Here is a 23,189-nt window from a genome sequence, read left to right on the forward strand (position 1 = left end):
GTGGTCAGGGGACCCTATGGGGTGCTGGTAATCGAACCCGGTTCGGCCGCGTGCAGGGCAAACACCCTATCCGCTGTGCTATCGCTCCAGCCCCTGGCTTGGCATTTTGGCCCTTTTTGTCTTTGTTTGGCCAAAAGTGTTTTCTGAGTTTTTGAATTTTCTCACACTTCATAGTTTCCAAAGGAAAAGAAAGATTTCAGAGTGCATTAGTACAGAAAGTTGTTTTCACTGATAATTAATTATAGCAGGTTATTGGCTTGCCAGAATAATAGGGCAGTACAGGAGGCCAAAAAGAGAGCAAAGTGGATAAGGCTCTTGCCTTTCAATGCTGCTGACCTAGTTTCAACTCCAGCTCCTTTTGTTTGGCCCCTTGAGCTTACCAGGAAAGATCCCTGAGTATAGAGCCAAGAATAAGCCCTGAGTAACATCAGGGCTTGCCCCTCCCCCTCCCAAAAAAGATGGGAGTGTAGCTGTCATATAAAATATCAGTTTATTTTAAAATTCTACAAGCATTATGCATCAGTTTTTTGTTTGTTTTTATGTATGGACCCTTCAAAGATGTTCCTGGGAAAAATAGACTTGAGATGAAATCTGATCTTATTTTTTTACCTCATTAAAAAAAATTAGTTTAAATCATATATTTGTCTATTGATTTGGGATTAGTCCCAATGATGCTCAAGGAATACTCCTGGCTCTGAATTCAGGAATGACTCCTGGCAGTGCTCAGAGGACCATATGGGATGCTAGGGATTGAACCCAAGCTGGCCACATGCAAGGCAAGCCCTACCTGCTATACTATTGCTCCAGCCCCCATTAATATGGTTATAATAGCATTAAAGTATATGGTATGGATGTTGAAATTTACTGCACACCATCACCACCAGATGCCCATGACCCTCCACCATTGTCCCATAACAGCATTGATGAATTTGAAACAATAGTTGTACTGCCTATTTTGTTATAAATAAATAAATAAATGAATAATACAAGTAAAATCCTAAAAGTGACCATGTAAGTCCTCCTCCTCCTCCTTCTTTTGGGTCACACCTGGTGATGCTGCTCAGAGATTACTTTGGGCTCAGCAGAATTATTATTATTTTTCTTTTTGGGTTACACCCTGAGATGCACAGGGGTTATTCCTAGCTCTGCACTCAGGAATTACCCCTGGCGGTGCTCAGGGGACCATATGGAATGCTGGGAATCGAACCCAGGTTGGTTGCATGCAAGGCAAATGCCCTATCTGCTGTGCTATCGCTCCACCTCCTCAGCAGAATTATTTTAACATCCTTCTCTGATCCTGGCAGAATTAAGAGGTCAGCATTAGACCATTGTGTTGTTGATGATACACACTTGTCCTTTAAATGAAATTAAGTAAAATATCAAATGCAGCTTCTCAGCTTCATTGGGTATTTGCAGTGTTCAGTGGCCACTGTGGCTAGTGGCTCCTGTCTCGGACACCACCGGTGACCTCACCATCTCAGAAACCACTGCTTAAGACAGGAAGTAAAATCTGGATGATTTTTAGCACAATCACAAGTGCTGAACCCGGGTTCTGTTGCATGCCTCTGGAACCCTAAGGAAGTCTTTGGTGGTTTTTTTTGGCTTGTCACAGAAACTGACATGTTCAGGTGACAGTGACCGCAAACATCCTCCAGTGCAGGGTCCCACACCGAAAGGGATGCGACTCACCAAAAATTGATTCATGCACCGGGAAACGTACCACGTTGCCTCCTGCAATCTCTGATGTCTTCATCTATTTAATAGATCTGCTGAAATCGGCCTTCACTTACAGGGTGGGTGTACACGTCAGAGGAAACCATGGCTTTCTAGAAAAGAAACTGCTGCATTATATTGTTGGTCTATGCTGGGTTCAAGGGGAGGTAGAGAATTAATGGCAAAATTGAAGAGAATACAAGAGGCAGGCTAAAAATGACTAGCAATAGCACAGCTAGTAGGGCATTTGTCTTGTACGTGGCTGACCCAGGTTCGATTCCCAGCATCCCATATGGTCCCCTGAGCACTGCCAGGAGTGATTCCTGAGTGCAGAGCCGCGAGTAACCCCTGTGCATCACTGGGTGTAACCCAAAAAAGAAAGGGTAAAAAAAAAAAGACTGTTTTAAAGGGTCAAAGCATGCAGGGTGGATTTGTAGAAAGAAACAGAACCTATCATGACATTAAAGGTGCGAATGCAGAGATTTGAAGAGGTAGCTTACTTCATGCTACTCAGAATTGCATAGAAATGTTCTGGCATTCAACCTGAACACCAATTTACCTCGCTCCCTCGTCTCTCTCTCTCTCTCTCTCTCTCTCTCTCTCTCTCTCTCTCTCTCTCTCTCTCTCTCGGATGCCTGGGATGCGTCCTGATTTGCACAGTCACTCAGGGGTCCTTCCAAAGCGGCCTGGGTCTGAGAATGACCCAGCATTGATACTATCACGTGATCCCTCTCAGCAGTGTTGAATTGCTGCTCTGTCTGGAACACATTCATTTTAATGCCACGGAGAGAAAGAATTTGTGTTAACCAAACTTACTTGCATTGCATGCAGTTTTCTTGGAATAATGTGCTAAGCAGAGATCGGGAGACTGTTCTATTGACAAAATAAATGATTTGAGGAACTTCTTAAGCAAACGCTTCACACTTCTCTGTTTCTATGAAATCTTTATCGCATGCTGATTTCTTCTGTTCATCCCCCAGCCTCCCAAGAGATTTTCTTTTCAAGGATGCATGTACTTTGCGTGTGAATATATGAGCAGGCTGACCATGTTATTAGAATTTCCACAGTGATGCTTTTTTTCCCTGTTCATCCTGGAATAAGAATGGGATCACCTGGCTTCAAGAAACTGGAATCATGTCATTGAGTAGCATCATTGATCGGATGAATCTCCCTACCTGTGACATACTGAATTTGTATTTTGTGCTAGACCCTACTGACGACTTTATATGTAACACCCTTTTAGCTTCAGTAGTCCAAGGAGGCGAGAATTTCTCCATTTGCTATTTTTGTGGGTGAGAAATCGGTCACTCAGCCCACAGTCGCTCAGCTAGGATTAAAATTTAGGTCTGACTGATGCTGGTACCTTTCCCCCTTGATAACAGTGTCATCCCTGTCGGGCAAATTGCTTAACTGCCCTGAACTCACTTTCTTCTGCTATAAAATAGTCATTACATGAATAGCTGCTCTACCTATTTTTACAGATGTTGGAAGGATGAAACGAGCAGAAAATTTAAAATTTTGCAATTTCACAGAAACCAGTGCTGACGGTTACTGATAGGTTATAAAGTGCTTTGTCAATTTTTTGTTACTCTTCCTATTTTTATTGCTGCAACAGTGAGACTTTTGTCCCCATAAAACTCCTCTTACAAAAAAAATAGTAGAAAGGGATGGTAGTTTTATGGTTTTCTCTTTACAGCAATTTTGCTAGCGCTTTCAAGAGTGCACCAAGATTTGGCGCTTCTGTAATTTGTGAAATCGCACAAGATTTCAAATCGGATTTGTTCTGGGGATAAGCATCATTTGGATTTTCTGGTACCAGAGAGAACATTCTGGTGTGGTGCATGGGTGTATAGGGTTTGATCAATGTCCATTCCCTCTGAAGGTGAATGCACCCCTGTTAAGTACAAGCACAGCACAACGCTAGAAGTGGCAAGAAGCCCAGGTACCTCTCTCTGCCAAGAGTCTGATGTGAAGTTATTGCCTCAACCCAGGGATCAGCTAGTAGTTAAGAGTCACCCAGGGCAGCCCAGAGCCATTGGTCATACATTGGAGTTCTATTGTGTGCCCCTGTTCCGAGGGGGCGGGGTGTCCTCTTAACTCCCTTTGCATTTTATAGCCTCGCTGCCACCCGCCTCTCACGGTCCTCCTCCTCCTGTGTGCCGCATTGCAGGCTCTGCTCGAGTCCATGGTTGATGCTGCGGAGAACCTTTGTCCCAACGTGATGAAGAAAGCCCACATTCGACAAGACCTGATTCATGCCAGCACCGAAAAGATTTCCATTCCCCGGACTTTCGTGAAAAATGTCCTGCTGGAGCAGTCTGGAATTGATATCCTGAACAAAATTAGGTACGTCGCCAGTGCTCTGCAGCTCAGGCTGTGGCTTGTGAGGCTGCAGTAGGGGGCTGCAGTAGGGGTCCGTGTCGGCGTCATCCACAGATGGTATGTTCCAGCGTGTCTCATCTGCAGTGACTGCATGGAAACGCAGTCGCGCAGGAATGCACAGGTGTGGTCCGTTTCCAAACCAGGATGACCACAGATGTGCCCGTGTCAGTCCTGGGCTGCTCTTTATTTAAGAGCTGCTTTTTACGAGGAGAGCACGTGTTTATAATCCCTTGCTTTCTGCTTCTGAAGTTTCATTTTGGCCTTTTTTTGGGGGGGCGGGGGGGCTCACACCCAGCCATGCACAGGGATTACTCCTGGCTCTGCACTCAGGAATCACTCCTACTCAGCCATCCACACACATCCACATGTACAGGGGACCGTATGGGATGCTGGGAATCGAACCCCAGTCGGCCACATGCAAGGCAAAAGCCTTCCCCACTGTACTATGGCTCCAGCCCTCGTTTTGGCCTTTATAACATCACTCCCTTGAAGACTGAGCTCTTTTTCCCTTCTCACACGGTTCTGCAGTGAACAAGTGACAGCCTGATAAGGTGGTAGAGCCTCACAGTCACCTGGCCCTGTTTTCTTTCTGGGTGCCTTTGATACTTCTGGGAGACTCGTGCATACTAAGAGTGCGCTGCAGTATTTGTGTAGATTCTGTGTGATCAAGTTTGAAAATTTTGCCAAGAAATAGAAGGTATGCTCATCGGCGCATTTGCCTGAATTTTGACATAGAGACCCTGGGGTGAATAGCGGTAGTACACTGCAGCCAAGCTTAATTCTCATTATGTTTCTTCAGCAGGGAATTGAATGACTAGAATTCAGGTTCCATTTCCTCCCCCCATCAACCATTTCTGAATCTTGCTAAGAATACTTAGCAAAAATAACAGCTCTTTGGAGAGTCGGAAGTGATGCCAATGTGTAATGATAGCCCTAGATGATAGCATGCAAGGAAAATAAGTCAAAACCAAAATAACTCAGGGCCAGGGATATAGCTGAAGCTATAAAGCATGTACCCAGCAGGTATGAAGCCCCAGAGTTGATCATTAGTACCACATACCAATTTCACTTTTCTGTCAAACCAACCAGAAGTGACTTGGTAGTCCCCAAGCCCTTCAGGAGCTAGCCCTTCACTCCCCAATAATTTTTTGGGGGGTCACACCCAGCGATGCACAGGGGTTTCTCCTGGCTCTTCACTCAGGAATTACTCCTGGCAGTGCTCAGGGGACCATATGGGATGCGGGGAATCGAACCTGGGTTGGCCGCGTGCAAGGCAAACGCCCTACCTGCTGTGCTATTGCTCCAGTCCCTACTCCCCAATAATTTTGAAATAATCCTTCTATTACATATATTTGCAGTCAAAGAATTTTGCAATAACTGCACAGTCTGAGTTCTAAGATAGAACTGTGTGGATGTGTGTGTGTATGGCTTAGGATATTCCAAACAGCTCTTTGGAAGACAGTTAATGGAATTTGAGTTAAAGACCTTTAGAGACTATTCTAGAATTTTCTAGAATCCAAATTCTTTTCTAGAATCCCCTAGATTAATGATTTTTTAACTCAAGCCCACTTACATACGAAGGAGAAAAGTATTTTGACCACTTTGCCTTCATACTAATGGATTTGGCTGCCAATGGAGCATACACTGGTGCTTTTACTGGTATGCCCGTCTGTCGTATATGAATACTTAAATGGGCAAATTCTGAAAGTTGAACTGAACAAGTAAAACTGTACACATGAATGAATCCATTATATTCCTGTAAAGCCTTACTTGGCCTTTTACAGTACGTAATACAATGACAACATCTGAATGTCTGCATGCACATGTGCATGGATGTCTACCTTCATAGACATAGACATGTGCACGCACACAGGTCAAGTCGAATCATTTTCTTTCTTTCTTTTTTTTTTAATGCCTCCCACCCCAAGTTGAATCATTTTCTGTAAAACTTGCAAGCTGGGGCCAGAAAGTCAGTACCAGGATAAGAAGCTTGCCTTCCTTGTGGCCGACCCTAGTTCCATGATCCCTTGTACCAGATATGGTTCCCTGAGTACTGCCAGGGGTCACTGTTAAGGACAGATCATAGTGTTGTCCCTAAACACTGCGGGTGTGTGCCCTCCTCCCCCCCACCCCGCAAAAAAAAATATTAAATTTTTTTTGTGATCTGTAAATTCAATCAGTAAGTATAGCATCCAGTAGCACAGTGATAGAGCAATTCTGAGACATTAAAGGAGTAATTGTTCTTAAGAATCATTTAGTAGTATTAAAATTTGAAATGGATAGGCCCCTCCCCCACTTCCCTTCCTTCAAGAAGGGGAACAAAAGAAATTACTGGCTGTAGTTTTATGACACTTGCAGTTTCCAGCCAGTGTGTGTTCAAGTGAGATTCTCAGGGCCCCTCTGGAGGTTTGAGGTGGGGGAATCTATTTCTAATAAGACACCCCAGTGAATCTCTTATCAGTGTATACCTCTGGGGAAGAATGAAATAAGTTACTTGATAAACCAAGCAGCTAAGAGAGACCTTGTTTCTGCGACAAGAATTAAAGAGAAATCCTTTTATCTTCAGCTGAGGAAAATGTTTACTGTAGGCATCAAAGGTTAGTGTTCTGCTCTCTTGCCAGCCCCCACCTCTGAGAAATCTTCTTGAGCTGAGAAATTTCGATGCAAATGACTGCCTTTAGGTTAGAAATCTGGCGCCCTGTCACACGAATATACTTTCAACTTTAGCACTGGGAATTAAATTATTTCATCTGAATAACTTCTTCCCTGCTCAAAAAACTTTAAAATTGTTGGCTTCGATAGCCAGACAAATCTAAGAGAAAATGTTGGATTGTGGGTTTCTATCTGTCCCTTAAGTTTACTTTTAATCCTATGATGTGCTGATATATCTATGCCTGTGAGTATTTAGGTAGGGGACTTTCGGGCTGAAGATAAACATAGGAGTTGAATTCTTGGGAATACCAAATAGCTGAGATGTTGACGAAAATACCAGTCATCTGATACACCATGGCTGGGCCATATATTAGTGAAAACTATAAGTCATTTTCTATTGTCTGGGTACCTCTTAAAGGTCAGGCAAGTGTCATTAAAATTGTACATTTTGGTAATGTCTGTTTACAAAAGACAAGAAAGCAGTGAATCTGTAGTTACTCAAAATAAGATGGTGCATCCAAACAGAAGCAGTAGAATATGGAATCATTTATTTGGTAAAAACTTAACGTTAAGAGGCAGGGGCTTATACATATTAAAGCAATAACGAAAGTTTAAGTACCAGACTAGACTGTCTTAATTTACTCCAACCCAGGTTTGTTTTCGTTTATGTCAATGGATGGATTGTTCCTTACTTACCACGTGGTACATATGGCTCCCATTAAATTTGTCTTGATCCAGATGTTTTTCATTTCTATCACTAAATGCTGGGGTTTGAAATTGCAAAGGCAGGTAAACTTCGGTAAAAGAAACTTTGGTTGTTTGTTTATGGCAGTGTTTAGGGCTGATGTTAGGGAAATCCTTCGCCTGCTCACGTGTTTTTATATTGCGTTCATAAAAGGCTGAACCTGAATGTCAGTTGACCTTATCAACTCAGCATTAGGCGCCTGGGATGTTCCTTCCTTGCACAAATTACAATGCTCCTTTTGATTTTCACGTAGTGAAGTGAAGTTGACGGTGGCCTCCTTCCTGGCTGACCGAATTGTGGATGAAATTCTGGATGCCCTTTCTCACTGTCATCATAAACTGGTGAGTGCTGCGGCCAGCTTGAGCGGGAGTTTTAAGAAGCACTGTGTCCTTCAGCATGGGGATGTGGTTTATTTTCTACACTCGACTCGTCGGTATCTTTATCAGTTACGATTCTCTTTCTCCTTCATCCTCTTCTCCATTGCTTTTAGACATTCTGGAGCTTGATTATTCCTTGGCAGGGGGAAAGAGAAGTAATGATACCCTGAAAGCGTGTTGCCCGCCTAAGGCAGGTCAAAAGTTTTAGTGGGAATAATATTGAGGATGAGATTTAAAATTTATGATTTTTGTTTAAAAATATTAAGTTATCTATATTTTACTGCTCTGACATGAGCGTTTTAAAGTGAAATATTCTTGAAAAGAAGAAGGAATTGAAATATTTGTATAAAAAGTCCAGAATAAAAAGTCAGATGGACATAGGTTCTTGATTGTGAACTGCTTGATTATATCCCAGCCAGTCCTCTTGGATATAATCAAGGTGAAAGCATAAATTTTCTTCTTCTGGAGACTGCTTCTACACCAAAGTCAAAGACCGCCATTTCAGATTTCAGCATCAGTATCTGCATATGAATAACATATAAGAAACTTCACATTTCCTCCAACTGCAGGAAATCCTCTGAGACACAGTGAAAGGTTTTATTAATAGTTATATCTGGTCTCAGAAGCAATCCCAGTATGATACAGTAGAATTCTCCCAAGCAAGTTATTTTCTTCAATGAAAAATTTCAGGTTAACTGTAGTCTGGAGTTACCCACTTTTATGGCATTGGATTATTGGGTGACTTTAGAGGATACCAAAATGAGAGAAATACTAACAGATTCTTCTTTATGAAATAGTATATTTTGAAAAATTCATTTCAGAAAAAAATGATTAAGATACGTTTTCTCCTCTAAAACATGAAAGACAAGGGGTAGAAATAGTTCAGTGGTTAGGATATGTGCCTGGCATATGCCCAACTCTGGCTTGATGTCTAGTGTCACATGATTCCAAGCATCACTGAGTACAGTGCTGGAAGCACCAAACAACACCTGAGTAGCCCAGTGTGGCTGGCACCAGAGGGCCCAAATAGCATCTTAGGCCCTCACTCAGAATTACAAGCCTGGTTGGGCAAGAATCACTGGGGGGTCCCCTGGCTCTCCTGAACACTGCTCAGTGGACCCCAAGATAGATGAACAAATAGCACTGCACTATATCAATGTTGTCCCATTGTTTATTGATTTGCTCAAGCAGGCACCAGTAACATCTCCATTGTGAGACTTGTTGTTACTGTTTTTGGCGATCGAAAACTCCACAGGTAGTTTGCCAGACTCTGCCTTGTGGGTGGGATACTCTCAGTAGCTTGCCGGGCTCTCTGAGAGGGACAGAGGAATCGAAACGGTGTCACCCGTGTGCAAAGACAAACACCCTACTCGTTGTGCTATCGCTGCAGCCCAGATGAATAAATAAGCAAATGAAATGTAAAAGTTAGACATTCCCAGCTGTGGTACTCAAAAATATTCGCTGTGGACTAGGACTTGTCCACTAACAGTGGTTACGAACCCATGATAAGATTAGTCAGAAACAAGAGGAAGTTCTATAGAAGCTTCTAGATTGATTTGAAAGGACCACAATATTCAAACATAGGTTATTTTTCATGTTCTTTCTTTTATTGTACTTATACCAGTATATATAGGTTTGTGGCAAAGTATATAAAAGGGCTTTGTCACCAGAGAGAATTTATGAGTCACTAGGTTCTAACTCATGGCCCAGATACCATTTAATTCAGAACCCCCAATCCAGATCTTCTTTCATTTTTAATTTTTTTTCCAGTGCCAGAGAGTTTCAAATTCCTGGAGTTTCAAGCATTCAAGACAGGTGGTCTACTATTGAGTTACGTTCCAGGTCCCAGACTTTTTATAAAATAAAAACAAAATCATTAGAGCATTCTTTTTTTTTTAGTAGAGTATTCTTTATAGAAAGTTTATAAAAAGTTTATAGAAAGTGTATTTCAAACACCATGTCAAAGTGCTTTATCAGTCCCACAAATACTGGTTATTCCATTAACTACAGCACTTGAGAACTTCACTTTCAGTTGTACTTTTTGTTGTTGTTGTTGTTATTGCACTTGTTGTTCTTTTAAAAATGTTATTATTCAAAGTATTAACTTTTGGAGGTAATTAAAATAGAATTGTTAAAAGCACTTTTGTTCTGAAATTCATCTAAATCCCATTATGTACTTAGTGCTGGTTTGCATTCTGAGGAGACTTTAGCTGTTGTGTCCTCAAGTTTCTTTTCAAAGGCATTCTAAAAACGTAAATATTGTCTCCATCTTAAATTTAGAAGTGTTCCCAAGATTCCATGAAATTGGCAACTGATTCTCATCATTATGAAAGAATTAGATCAAAATTTCTTATAATGAACTAGAACTTAACTTATTTCAGCCCAGTTTATTCCACTTCTTACTATTTAAAATTTTAGATCCCCCTAAGTCTTAATTAATAAATTATTAGAAATTGAAATTTTTATTTAATTTTATATATAATATCACGATCACGATCATCCTGTTGTTCGTCAATTGCCTCGAGCATGCCCCAGTAACATCTCCTTCGTCCTATCCCTGAGATTTTGAAAAGTGCCATATTCAAGGCTCTTTCAGGGTTAGGAGAATGAGACCCATCATTGTTACTGATATTTGGCATATTGGGTACGCCACGGGGAGTTTGCCAGACTCTGCCGTGTGGGCAGGTTGCATTTGGTAGCCTGTCATATATGATATGAAATTAAAAAATCATATCAAATTAGGCATTCATTGCATGAAAATATTTTGTTTGTAATTCCCTTCATTTTGATTCTTTAAAATAAGAAAGCTTGGGATTATTTTATTTCCATTAGATTCTTTTCAGGGCTGGAGTGATAGCACAGTGGTAGCACATTTGCCTTGCGCGCAGCCAGCTCGGCCAAGCCGAGTTCGATTCCTCCGCCCCTCTTGGAGAGCCTGGCGAGCTACCTGTGACGTATTCAATATGCCAAACACAGTAACAACAAGTCTCAAAATGGAGACGTTACTGGGCCTGCTCGAGCAAATCGATGAACAACGGGAGGACAGTGACAGATTCTTTTCAACACCAGATACAAAACAAGATTTCTCTGGGAGGAGGAGAATAACTCTTTGTTTATACAATTTCTCCAACCTCTGCCCGCTGTGATCTCATGGGACATAGTTTCAGGAACTTAATTAGCTGCTCATCTCTCACACCATGCTTTAATTTCTCCTCGGTCACATCTTGGCCATCCAGGCTGACCATTTCAACAGACGTGGCAAGCCCCTTCCTCAGCAGGAGTCCTTGGAGATCGAACTGGCTGAGGAGAAACCGTCGAAACGCTCCATCATCACGATGGAGGAGCTCACGGAGATCGAGCGCTTAGAAGATCTGGACACTTGTATGGTAAGACGCGTTCCCTCGTGGCACCGCTACTCTGTCCCTATGTGGGAGGCCCTGCTCTCTGGCTTCCTGTCTCCTGCGATTCCTTTTGGTGATCCAGGTTTGAAGCCAGAACCTCCCCCAGATGAGGCAGGGACCCTACAACAAGGCCTCTCCTCCCTGGACCTTCGCTATTATTTTTGTTGAAATGTCACCTGTGCAAATCAGGCCACGTGAAAAGCTCCCCCAGAGATATTTCTCTGAGAACCTTGTTCTACAGAAACTGTTAAGGAAGCTTGTAAGTCCTAAATATTGCCCACCCCCTCTGTACCTAACTCTTTTATTTGTACTTTTATAAAAAGTTTTCTTTAAAGAGGACGGGCATCTCCCTTCCAAAGATAAATGCTGAATATTTCAGCGAACAGGAAGCCTAGTGGGGGAAAATCCTAATTGAAAGAAAGTGGTTATTTAACACCTGAAGGTCCCGTCACAGATCACTATATCACTGTGTCATTGTCATCCCGTTATTTCATCAATTTGCTCGAGCGGGCACCAGTAATGTCTGCATTAGTCCTAGCCCTGAGATTTTAGCAGTCTCTCCTTACTCATCCTTCCCAATGGTGCCACATTGGAGGCTCTTTCGGGGTCAGGAGAATGAGATACATCATTGTTACTGTATTTGGCATGTCGAATATGCCTTGTCACACAGATGCTATTTTTAAATAAAGGACCATTTTAAAATATGGGGAAGAAACTTGTCTCTCATCCCTTCCCCTCTCCCTCTAATGTATTCTTTGGTCTTAAACTCTCTTATTTGGTGCCAAAAATGTAACTGTTGTGTTTCTCTCTTATTTCCCTTCCTGCTTTATCTTTCTGCAGATAGGGGTCTCCTGTGAAACTTGCAGTTCCTATTGACTCCTATTCTCTTTCACTCACCTGACTTGATGTCTGTCCTCTGGCAGATAGTTTATACATTGTCCTGTGTACCTGGCAGTGGACCTTATTTTATTATTATTTATAATGTATTACTCATTTTCTAAATTTCACACATGGTGTCTATCTAGCCAAATAATTGGAACATGCAAGTTTTGGTTGTTTTTTTTTTCTATGGGAAAATTTTAATTTAATCCCTATTTTATTGTTTTAAAGGGATTATTATTAGTGTAGTTCTTACTTTATCATTAAACAGTTGTATGTGCCTTTGTAGTTAAGATTTTCATTCACTGTCTCCAGTATTTTTATGTTTTACTAAAGTATTTATTTTTCAAGTAATACTTGAAGAGGGTTCTGGTGAAACTCATTTTGAGTTAGTTAAATGCCCAAATAGTTCCACATTTATTTCTGGTATAAGTAATTCTTAGATCATACATTGTAAAGCAGTGATATTTGTTTTCAGCTTTTACAACCAAAGAGTTAATGTGATTAGATTATTTTCCTAGCTTGAAAGAGCACGCAGTACTTAGAGCAGTTACTTATTTATCAACATTATCATCTCTTAAAGTCTGTAAATAAAATAGTCTAAACCCTGTCATGTAAAAGAAAGGTAATGAAAGTCAGAAAATAAATATCAATTTCAAGTAACAATAAACCATAAAATCTATAATATATTTTGTCTGTGTGGAGGGAATTATAAGCAAAACAAAACATGTCCACTATGTTGCAAAATATATTAATATATTTGGTTTGTAATAGCCATTATCTTATCATATGATCAATCGAGGAAGTTCCTAGACCAACCCTAAAATAAAATATATGATGGGAAATAGATCTGAATTTTAAAAAAAATTCTCAGTCTACATATAAAGTTTCCTATCAAAATTCTATGCTCATGTGTAAGTTGGAAAAATGCAAAAGTGCAGAGCGAAAAAACCTGCATTCTGTTGGGGGAATAGATTATGTTGGAATGTTGGTTTAAGAATGTGGTCTTGCTGATGACCAGGTCTTTTTTTTTTTTTTTTCTTTTTGGGTCACACCTGGCGATGCTCAGGGATTACTCCTGGCTCTGCACTTAGGAGTTACTCCTGGCGGTGCTCAGGGGACCAGATGGGATGCTGGGAATCGAACCCGGGTCAGCCGCATGCAAGGCAAATGCCCTACCCGCTGTGCTATCTCTCCAGCCTCCGGTCATTTTTTTTTGGATAGTAATTAGAAAATTTTCTTAAAAGTGAGATGTATTTCATTTTAAAAACACTGATTGAGAATCCACGATTTACAAAACTTTTGATACTGGTTTCTAATGCACACAACTTGAATACTGTACCTGTCAACATCATGCCCACCCTTCTCCATCCCAAGAACCCCAACATCTCTTCTCAAGCCTCACCTTCCACAAGTCTCCTAAACTCAAGTTGTGTAGATAGCTTCTTCCATTATGTTGTGTGGACCAGGTCATTTTTAAGTGTGTCAACTTGGCTTCTTTTGGGTTGCTTAAATTTTATGAAAGAAAGCCAAAGCCACCCTTCAAACAAATGGGTGGAAGGATGTTTTAAAATGCGTATCTAGCACCTCTGTTGACCAACAAGCAAACCAGTCTCCAGGGACGCCCAGCATGAGTGGCTTTCGTTTTGTAACTGTCACCACTGTTGTATAGAGAGACTGGAAAGACGTGGGAAGAGTCACTTCTCTCTGCAAGCTAAGATGGCCCACGTGGGGAGGATGGCCGTCTCCTTGTCAGAAAATGGCCGGGCAAGCATCCCTCACAGGAGCACCTGAGCCCCTGCAACAGGGATAATTACACAGGGGGGAGAATTTTTAAGTCACAGAAAAGACCTTTTTTTCTTCTATTTCATTACATTTTTATCTTTTAGGATTATTTTAATGGGACTGATAGTTTGTAATGTACCAGAAAACCAGAGCTTTGTTTACTGATCTGCAATGAAATAATTTTTTTTTTTTTTTTTTTTTTTTTTGCTTTTTGGGTCACACTTGGCGATGCACAGGCGTTACTTCTGGCTCATGCACTCAGGACTTACTCCTGGCGGTGCTCAGGGGACCATATGGGATGCTGGGAATCGAATCTGGGTCGGCCACGTGCAAGACAAACACCCTACCCGCTGTGCTATCACTCAGCCCCAATCTATATGTATTTTTAATCTCACTCTAGGTAGTACAATAGTGTTAAAAGTTTCTGGTATTCGTGTACAATATTCCCATGTCCCATCGACACCACATTGCCTTTTCTTTTTTTTTTTTCTTTATTTTTTCCTTTTTGGGGTCACACCCAGTGATGCACAGGGGTTGCTCCTGGCTCATGCACTCAGGAGTCACTCCCGGCAGTGCTCAGGGGACCATATGAGATGCTGGGAATCAAACCTGGGTCAGCCGCGTGCAAGGCAAACGCCCTACCCACTGTGCTATAGCTCCAGCCCCTCATTGCCTTTTCTTTTAACTGGGAAGAAGCCAAAGACATCTTGTTCACCTGGTGGGACTGGTGGGGAGCAAGGCAAGGGCGGGGTTCAGGAAGGACAGTCAGAATAAACTGAGGCATTTGCCGACCCTCCAGCCACTCTTAGCCTGACTCCGAGGGAAAAATTGTCATGGCGTCAGTAGGCATTCATTTAACTGTAGCTACAACCTATGTGTTGTTAGTATCTTTTATTTGACAAGTGAGGAAATTGAGGCATAGAAAAGGCAAGTCACTTGTCATAGCACTTCAGTACCATAGTTTGTGTGTTTAACCACTTTGTTATGATCAGTGTACGAATTTGGAGTGTGGTATGCTTCTTCAGTCAGAAGTCAATTTTTAGATTTAGTGAGTTTGCTTATGTACAATGTCTGCCGACTAGTTTCACATCAAATTCAGAGTGAACAAAAATGCTTAAATTCATAGTGAACTGAAACACCAGTGGAAGGTGTGTATGGTCTAAACCCTTGATAATGTAAGCCTACAGTCTTAAGACCTTTTTGGGAACGGCCATGTCAAAACCCTGGTTCCCTCAATTGGTAAATGCTTGTTAGAAGTTCATCTGCTCACTTTGGGCTTATCTGGAACCAATCCATGCCTCTCCATGTGTTATTTTGCTGGTGACAATGATTAATTAGCTTTCCTCTAGACTTCTTATCATTCCAACACACATGTCTCGTATGCCATGCCTAAACATGTTGTTTACTTAGAATCTTTATTGTGCATGGACCATCTGGTCTTTGCCTGCAATCAAGAGCTGTTGGAAATCAGTGTCCCCAACTACATCTTTCAGCTTTCCTTTGTCATTGGCCCTTGGGGCATTGAAGGACTGCAGTTTTCATCCCACTATTCACTATTTCATTTGTCATTATACATCGTCTTCTACCTTTTTTGAAAGGCATAGTTTCTTTTTTGAAGGTAGCGTGCCAAGTGGCTTAAAAAGCTCATGTCCAATCCTCAGACATAACTAGCTCTAAATTGTTTGCATTTCTTTCAGTTATTGCAATGACTATCACAATGGTCTTTCAGTGAAGGATTCATACAGTGGCATAACACCTCTGCTTAATGCTCCTATTTCCTGGGAAACAGAATACATGTTGATAGATCCTTTCTCCAGTGACAAAATAACAATTATTTTCCCCTTAACAAAGTAAGCCTCCAATTTCAACACATCATCTTTTTTTTTTTTTATGTAGGAGTATGCTATTCAGTCAGCCACTGATTAGGCTGATTGAATTGGGCATGAACTCCACCACAACACATCATTTTTAAGCTTCTAATAACAGACTAATATTTGGCAACGAACCATTCATCTTGGTCAGAATGCTATTTTCAAAAAAAATAATCACCTCGTTTTTAAGTACCAATGTTTCTTAATTGAGCCCATCTATTAACAGAGTTGTGAAGTTACAGACTATAAAGTTAGGATCTCATTGAAATTCAGTCAGAGTCTCACACAGTTACACTGTGTAGAGGGTTGTTCAAAGTCCTAATGGCTTATTTTCCCTTTATAATTTTGTAGTGTCATTTTCTTGCTGATAGCATTTGGGGGAAAGGGAGATTTCATTTTTTTTGTTGGTTGGTTTTGTTGTTTTTTATTTTTCTTTTATTTTTGTTTATTTGGGGGGCCCTGTCTGGTGGTCCTCATGGCTTCCTCTTGGCTCTATGCTCAGGGATCACTACTGGCAGTGCTCATGGACCATATGCCAGGATTCCGTCTGGTTGGTGGAATATAAAGCAAATGCCTTAACCCCTGTAATGTCTCTCCAGCTTAGGAATTTTACTCTTTTTTGGGGGACTTGGGGGGGGGGGATGTGGAGGGAGAGTTTGGCCACACCGCATGTGCTCAAGGAATACTCCTGGCAGTGCTGAGGGACCATGTACAGTTCCAGGGATCAAACCAAGGTTGGATGCGTATCCAAGGCAAGTTCCTCGCCTCTGTCTCTCTTGACCTGTTGTGTATATTTTGTTAATGTCATAGGACTATATTTGTACTTCTTTTAAACAGAAATGTAGAACTCCAAAATAATCCTTTATAAATCACAGCTTGAGTAACTCTTAGTAGATAGGATAGTAGAATCAAAGCACATGAAAGAATTATTCTAAAATCCATCATTCTCAGCCCTCAGAAGCCATGTTTTCAAAATATCACAATGTATTTTAGTTTCCCCAGCTCCTCTGTTAGGTACAAATGTTTCAGATGTTTGACAATTAAAATCCAAGGCCAAATTCCTGCCAGACATAAGTTTTTCTGCTTTCTGATTTATTTTTTATTGATTTATTCTTTTTATTTTCTTTTTGGGTCACACCCAGCGATGCACAGGGGTTGCTTCTGGCTCTGCACTCAGGAATTATTGCTGGCGGTGGTCGGGGGACCATATGGGATACTGGGAATCAAATTGGGGTTGGCTTCATGCAAGGCAAACGCCCTACCCACTGTGCTATTGCCCCAGCCCCTCATTTCTGGCAAAGACTGTGTTTAGATACTAAGAATGTACTCGTGTGTGTGTGCATACAATGTACAGGGGTGTGTATCTGTCTAAAGAGAGAAGAACAATGTGGGAACCTCTTGAAGGGACCGTGCATTTTCCCAACAGATGAGGGATAAGAGGCTGAAAGGAAATGACTGCTGGCAGAAGAGCCCTGTGGTAGAGGCAGGAATACTTCTCATATTAAATTCCTAAATGAAGATGAGCTGTTAAAAGCTTTCCTGAGCCAAAAATATAAACCAGAGGTCACCACACGATTAGTGTTGACCCTGGTGTGCCAGGCATTCTTGGCTCCTTGCTAGAAATGGAAAGTGCATTTGCCACTTGGCCATCTGCCAAATTTGCTGTTATTGAAGAGCAGAGCAGGTTGAGGGGGGGCGGGGTCACACAACCTTCGTCCAGATATATTCCTCATTTGGATTTGCCTAGATGTTGAGGGATATGGATCTGTTATTCACTGAGGTTATTTGTAAAGACTCAACTTAGTCATAGAATATAACCCCCTTGAACTGTGGGAAGGGGATGCTTGGGGTTCGAATCCCATGCAGTTCAACCAAAAAAAAAAACCTAACTACAAATAGTCTGCTACTGTACATAGTAAGGTGAGACATCTTGCTGATTGCATATAGCAGTAGATTAACATTTTTATGTATCATATACTGTATCCTATAATAGTGTAACCTAGAGAAAAGAAAATGCTAAGAAAATACGTATACTACTGTACTACACTTATAGTTACCATAAGTTTGCATTGTTTGCTTCTAAGAAAAAGCAAACAGTAATGAACCTCACTGAGAGCAAAACTGTGCTAAATTTAGAGGGTTAATTTTATCTCTCTCAAACTTATAAGTCACCGTATAGGAGATAACTCAGCATGCACGACTCCTGATAAAGACCTACGGTTCCTTCTACACGTATTCAAAACAAAGGTCTCTGGGCTAAAGAGACCAGCGACTCATAATCCACAAGTGGATCCTAAAATGAGTGTAATGGTGTGAAGCATCATTTAAAAAAAATAGAAATAAGGCATCAAGTATGAATATAAGCGGCCAGATTCTACCCAATGCTTCTTTCCCTCCATGTACCTCTAAGTTATGTACATTGGGCTGTGACTTAACATCTGTTTCCTTGATAAGATGGGTCACAAGGAAAGTTGGAGAAACTTGCCTCTACAAGTTCTCCCATTGGCTGCTGTGGCTCCACCCTCTCCAGGTACTCAACACATCGCATCTTCTGGCCCTTGCCTTGCTTTTTCCCCATTGTTCATGGGTGGGATGAACAACAATACAAGGGTGGAAGAGGACACAGCATCCTGGAAAGTCTCTGCTAACCAGATTCACCTTCTTCTTTCCTCACTGCTTTGAGCGCCACATGCTTTTGCCTTTAGCCTTCATTACGGGCTACTTTAGTAAATAAGTCTGTTGGATTTGTTACCACATGTTCTCCTTAGACTGTCTGTGTCACTGTAGTGGTCACTGGTCTCTTTAGCCCAGAGACCTTTGTTTTGAATACGTGTAGAAGGAACCGTAGGTCTTTATCAGGAGTCGTGCATGCTGAGTTATCTCCTATATGGTGACTTACGCCATAACTGGGTCTAGAGTGGCAGTCAAGAGGCTCAGAGCTGAATATCTATTTGATCTCTAAATAGTGGGTTTGAAGAAACAGAATTTGTTATACTGACCCTTCATTCTGTCTTCTTTTTTTCCTTGATTTAAAAAAAAAATGTTTTTCCAGGGCCTGGAGAGATATCACAGTGGGTAGGGCATTTGCCTTGCACGCGGCCGACCCGGGTTCGATTCCCAGCATCCCATATGGTCCTCTGAGCATCGCCAGGGGTAACTTCTGAGTGCAGAGCCAGGAGTAACCCCTGTGTATTGCCAGGTGTGACCCAAAAAGCAAAAAAAAAAAATATTCTTTTTCAAATGCTAAGGCTTGAACCCAGAGCTTCACACTATATGGGTATGGGCGCATACTCTTCTGCCACGCTACATCCCTGGACCTTATTTTCTTTTCTTTATCCTAAGTCACTTGTGAAAAAAAAAAGAAAAGAAAATACCAAAACCAAATAAACAGAAAATAAACATCATCTTGCTGTGCCACATGGGCCTTACTCTTTTTCATTTTGTGGTAGATGCTCATATATAAAGAAAGGAGAGTGAGAAATCTTCTGATCAGACATTGGAACAGAGAAAGGCTTTCCAACTTTGGGTGGGGGTGGGGTGGGGGAGTGGTCAAGGAATACATCCTGGAAGAAGGTTCTAGGCATCATGCTTGGCACATAATAGGCCCTTAGTAACTGTTGATGCAGTGAATGATGACGTTAACTGGGGGGGAAAAGGAACAGATGACCCTAGAGAGACCAATACAGGTAAGAGACTGGGAGTGAGATGGAGTACTGCAAGGTGTGCCTACACTGTATGGAGTGTGTGAGGGGAGTATACAGTGTGTGAAAGACCTCAAGTACTGTCACAACCAGCCTGGTGGATCTTATCGGGAAGGATTGACTTCTCACTTGCTTGATTTTTAGGCACCTGAGCAGGAAATAAGCACGGAAGTAGGGGCAGGCGTGGGCAGCAGCCGGCACTAGTGATTTTCCTTTTGAAGCTTGGCGCCATTTTGCTTCAGCCTTCAAGTCCAGTAGGGAATGGCAACGTGGCCACTGGCTCCGTGGCTGGGTCTGAATCGGCCGTGAGTCTTGGGCAGCCACAGTCCAGATGTGCTTTCTGGGCTCATCCCTGAAGCGGACACAGTACGGCTGCAGAACCTCTGAGCTCCCCTCACCCACCACAGCCCTTCTGGTCCCCACAGATGACACCAAACTTCTCTTTGACCTTCGTATCCACAGCCCCATCACGCAGGCCCCATCTCCCTGTCTCTCTCCTTCCTGCACGCATCTGTGCTTCTTCCTGTCCTCCGCCCAGCCACCCTGGCATCTTAGCTGGAAACTGCAGGGAGACTCATACCCCTGTCAGCTTAATCTTCTCAGCTCTTCTCAGTGCTTGAAGTGACCTGCTGACTTGACTAGGCACTTTAGTTTCGCGATTTGGCCACACAGTGTGCAGCTTTTTTTTTTCCTTTTTGGGTCACACCCAGCGATGCACAGGGGTTACTCCTGGCTCATGCACTCAGGAATTATTCCTGGCGGTGCTCAGGGGACCCTATGGGATGCTGGGAATCGAACCCAGGTCAGCCGCGTGCAAGGCAAACGCCCTACCCACTGTGCTATCACTCCAGCCGTGCAGTGTGCTTCTTAATTACTCTTTCTTCTTTACTCCTGCCTGCTGGTCACCAGCCAATTTAGGAAGTAACCCAGGGAGCTTTCGAATGGGGCTGGAGCTATGGTACAAAGGTTCCGCATCCTCCTTGCATGTGGTCTACCCTGGTTCAATCCTCAGCACCACAGATGGCCCGTTGAGCACAGAAGTAGCAATAGCCCCCAAGTACTGCTGGGTATGGCCCCCAAATCAAAGTTTTTTAAAAGCAGGAGGACCATAACAAGCAATACAACACAAATTAGTTAGGATTTGCCTTTGGGGCAGGTTTGGGTGGTGGTGGGAAAATTCAAAATAATGGTGGTGGGATCAGTGTTGGAATATTGAATGTAATACAATTATTGTGAACAACTTTATAAAAATAAAATTTTTTTAAAAATAGGGGCCAGATTCATCGTACAGCATAGTACAGCAGAGTCATAGTACAGGTGTTTGCTTTCCACGTGGCTGACCAGGTTCAATCCCCAGCATCCCATATGGTCCCCTGAACATTGCCAGGTGAGACCCAAAGAACAATAAATAAGTAAATAAATAAATAAATAAAAAGAAAATTTCAAAAAATGTTTTTAAATTAAAAAATTTAATAAAGGAGGAGGAGATTGATCTGAGCTTGGCTCCTCTCTCTTCACATTGTTCTCCTTTATTGGTTTCCCTCCAGCCACTGGGCCTTCTTCTCCCTGAACCTGACATGGTTCCCAGTGCAACAACTTTCACTTCAGCCTCTTCACGGCTCTTCCAGTGCCTCCGCCGCTCAAGCCTCTACCATCGTCTTTCTCAGGAGTTGTCCCTTTTTCTCTGAGTCCCGAAGCCCTGCAGTCCCTCTGTCATATTATCCTGCTTTATGCTTCTCAGCTCTTCTCAGTGCTTAAAATGACCTTCTGACTTGACTGGGTAGTTCTGTTTCACGATTTGGCCACGCAATGTGGTTCTCACTTAACTACTCTTTCTTTGTCTATTCTATTCTTTTTGAAGGGTACAAAAATTATGTCCTTTTTATTTTTTTTTATAACAAATGTGCCATGAATAAATGCAACAGATTTCTCTAGGAAGTCTAGGGGGAAAAAAGTCTTTACATAGAATGCTGTGTTTAGGGGTCAGAGCAATAGTACGGTGGGTAGGGCACTTGCCTTGCATGCATGTGGCCAACCCCATATGGTCCCTTGAGCACTGGCTAGTATATTTCCTGAGTGCAGAGCCAGGAGTAACTCCCGAGCATCACCGGGTGTGACTCCCCACCCTCAAACCCTGCCCAATTGGAAAAAGGGCTGTCTTTGAACCTCTGAAATTTAGTACTACAGTGATAGCACAGAGCATTGGGCATTTGCCTCGTACATGACTGACCCATGTTCTGTCCCTGGCAGACTGTATGCTTCCCCCCCACCCTCCAGGAGTAAGCCCTGAGCACTGTTGGGTGTAAGTTCCTTCCCCCATCCCAGACGCTACATCTGTGAAGTTTGATTAGGGATAGTCTTCTGCCCCTCTCGGAGAGCCTGGCAAGCTACCAAGAGTTTGTCGCCCACACGGCAGAGCCTGGCAAGCTACCCATGGCGTATTCGATATGCTAAACACAGTAACAAGTCTCACAATGGAGACGTTACTGGTGTCCGTTCAAGCAAATCGATGAACAACCAGAGGAAAGTGCTACAGTGATAATTTTTTAATGAATCACCGTGAGGTACAGTTCCCGGCTTACACATTTTCGTGATTATGTTTCAGTCATACAATGATCGCGTACCCATCTCTCCACCATTGCCCATTCTCCATCACCAATGTTGCCAGTATCCCTCCCCCCATCCCCACTCCTCACCCCTTCCCACCCCTTTGCCTCTGTGGCAGGCACATTCCTTCTTACTCTTTCTCTCCTTGTGGGTGTTATGGTTTGCAATACAAGTAGTAAGTGTCTGACCCCGATTTTAGCTCATTTTTTTCCCAGAATCCCCAAGCTCAGAGGTGTTCCCTGTTTAACGGGTGGTCAGGGCTGGGAACTCATTTCTGAGTGATTCTGTTGCTGAGTCTCTGCCTTCTCTGCTACTTCCCTGGTCTCCTGACAGGCCCAGGCCTCTGGAAAGGAAGCTCTGGATAGGGAATCACCTTTGTGCTGAGACAGATGGGTGGTAACTGCAGTCGAATGCGCTTGCTTAGAGGGTTGTACTCTACCGGGAGCGGGTGAAATAAAAATCAACATTTCTCCCTGCTGCTGGGCTGGTTGTGGCCTGAGTTGTAGGTGTCTGGACAGATGGGAACAAGCAGGAGAAGGACAGTTGAGAGCCCGCGCAGCCTTGGCAAATGGCCCACCTTGGGAGTGTGCGAGGCCATTGGACCTCTGGTCCTGGTCACTCAGTTCTGGTTGCCTCCTCTTTCCAATGATGTTCTCCCTGCCAGCCTGAGAGAATCGGAGGCTCAGCCACATACCCCCGAAATCCTAGATTTCCCGAGGAGAGAAGTAGGAGGGGAATAACTGGGACAAAGGTGGCGACCTCTGATGTAAGTAGGAGGGACAAGGAGACAGGGCTGGATCCGCCCAGTGGTTTGGTCTAGACCCTACTCCGGCCCCGAGTAGTCTCCAGATGCTCCGAAGGCGATGGATTCATCTTCGTTCTTTAGCTCAGAGGGAAAATTCATCAGTCCAAGTTCTTTAGCTCAGAGAGGAAGATTCATCAGTCCAAGTTCTCTGCCTCCCTACTGGCATCTCACAGGTAACCACTTACCATGCTAAAATGTGATTTTGGGTTTTTTTTTTTTTTTTGGTTTGTCTTTAAATTTTTTATGGAGGGAGATGCTCCCAAGTAGTGCT

The 23,189-nt window shown here is 42.7% G+C and overlaps 1 protein-coding gene across 10 annotated transcripts in view; it reads left to right on the plus strand.

The window, feature by feature from the left end:
• CARMIL1 (capping protein regulator and myosin 1 linker 1) overlaps positions 1-23,189 on the plus strand; it is a 362,886-nt gene that overhangs the window by 285,520 nt on the left and 54,177 nt on the right. For all 10 annotated transcript variants that reach the window (XM_056132249.1, XM_056132250.1, XM_056132255.1 and 7 more), the window contains exons 27-29: positions 3,884-4,059; positions 7,746-7,833; positions 11,106-11,255. In XM_056132249.1, the coding sequence (XP_055988224.1) occupies positions 3,884-4,059; positions 7,746-7,833; positions 11,106-11,255 (414 nt within the window). The remainder of the gene's footprint in view (positions 1-3,883; positions 4,060-7,745; positions 7,834-11,105; positions 11,256-23,189) is intronic.

Source organism: Sorex fumeus, unplaced genomic scaffold (genome assembly GCF_029834395.1).
Source record: "Sorex fumeus unplaced genomic scaffold, SorFum_2.1 ptg000094l, whole genome shotgun sequence".
Classification (NCBI taxonomy): Eukaryota; Metazoa; Chordata; class Mammalia; order Eulipotyphla; family Soricidae; genus Sorex; species Sorex fumeus.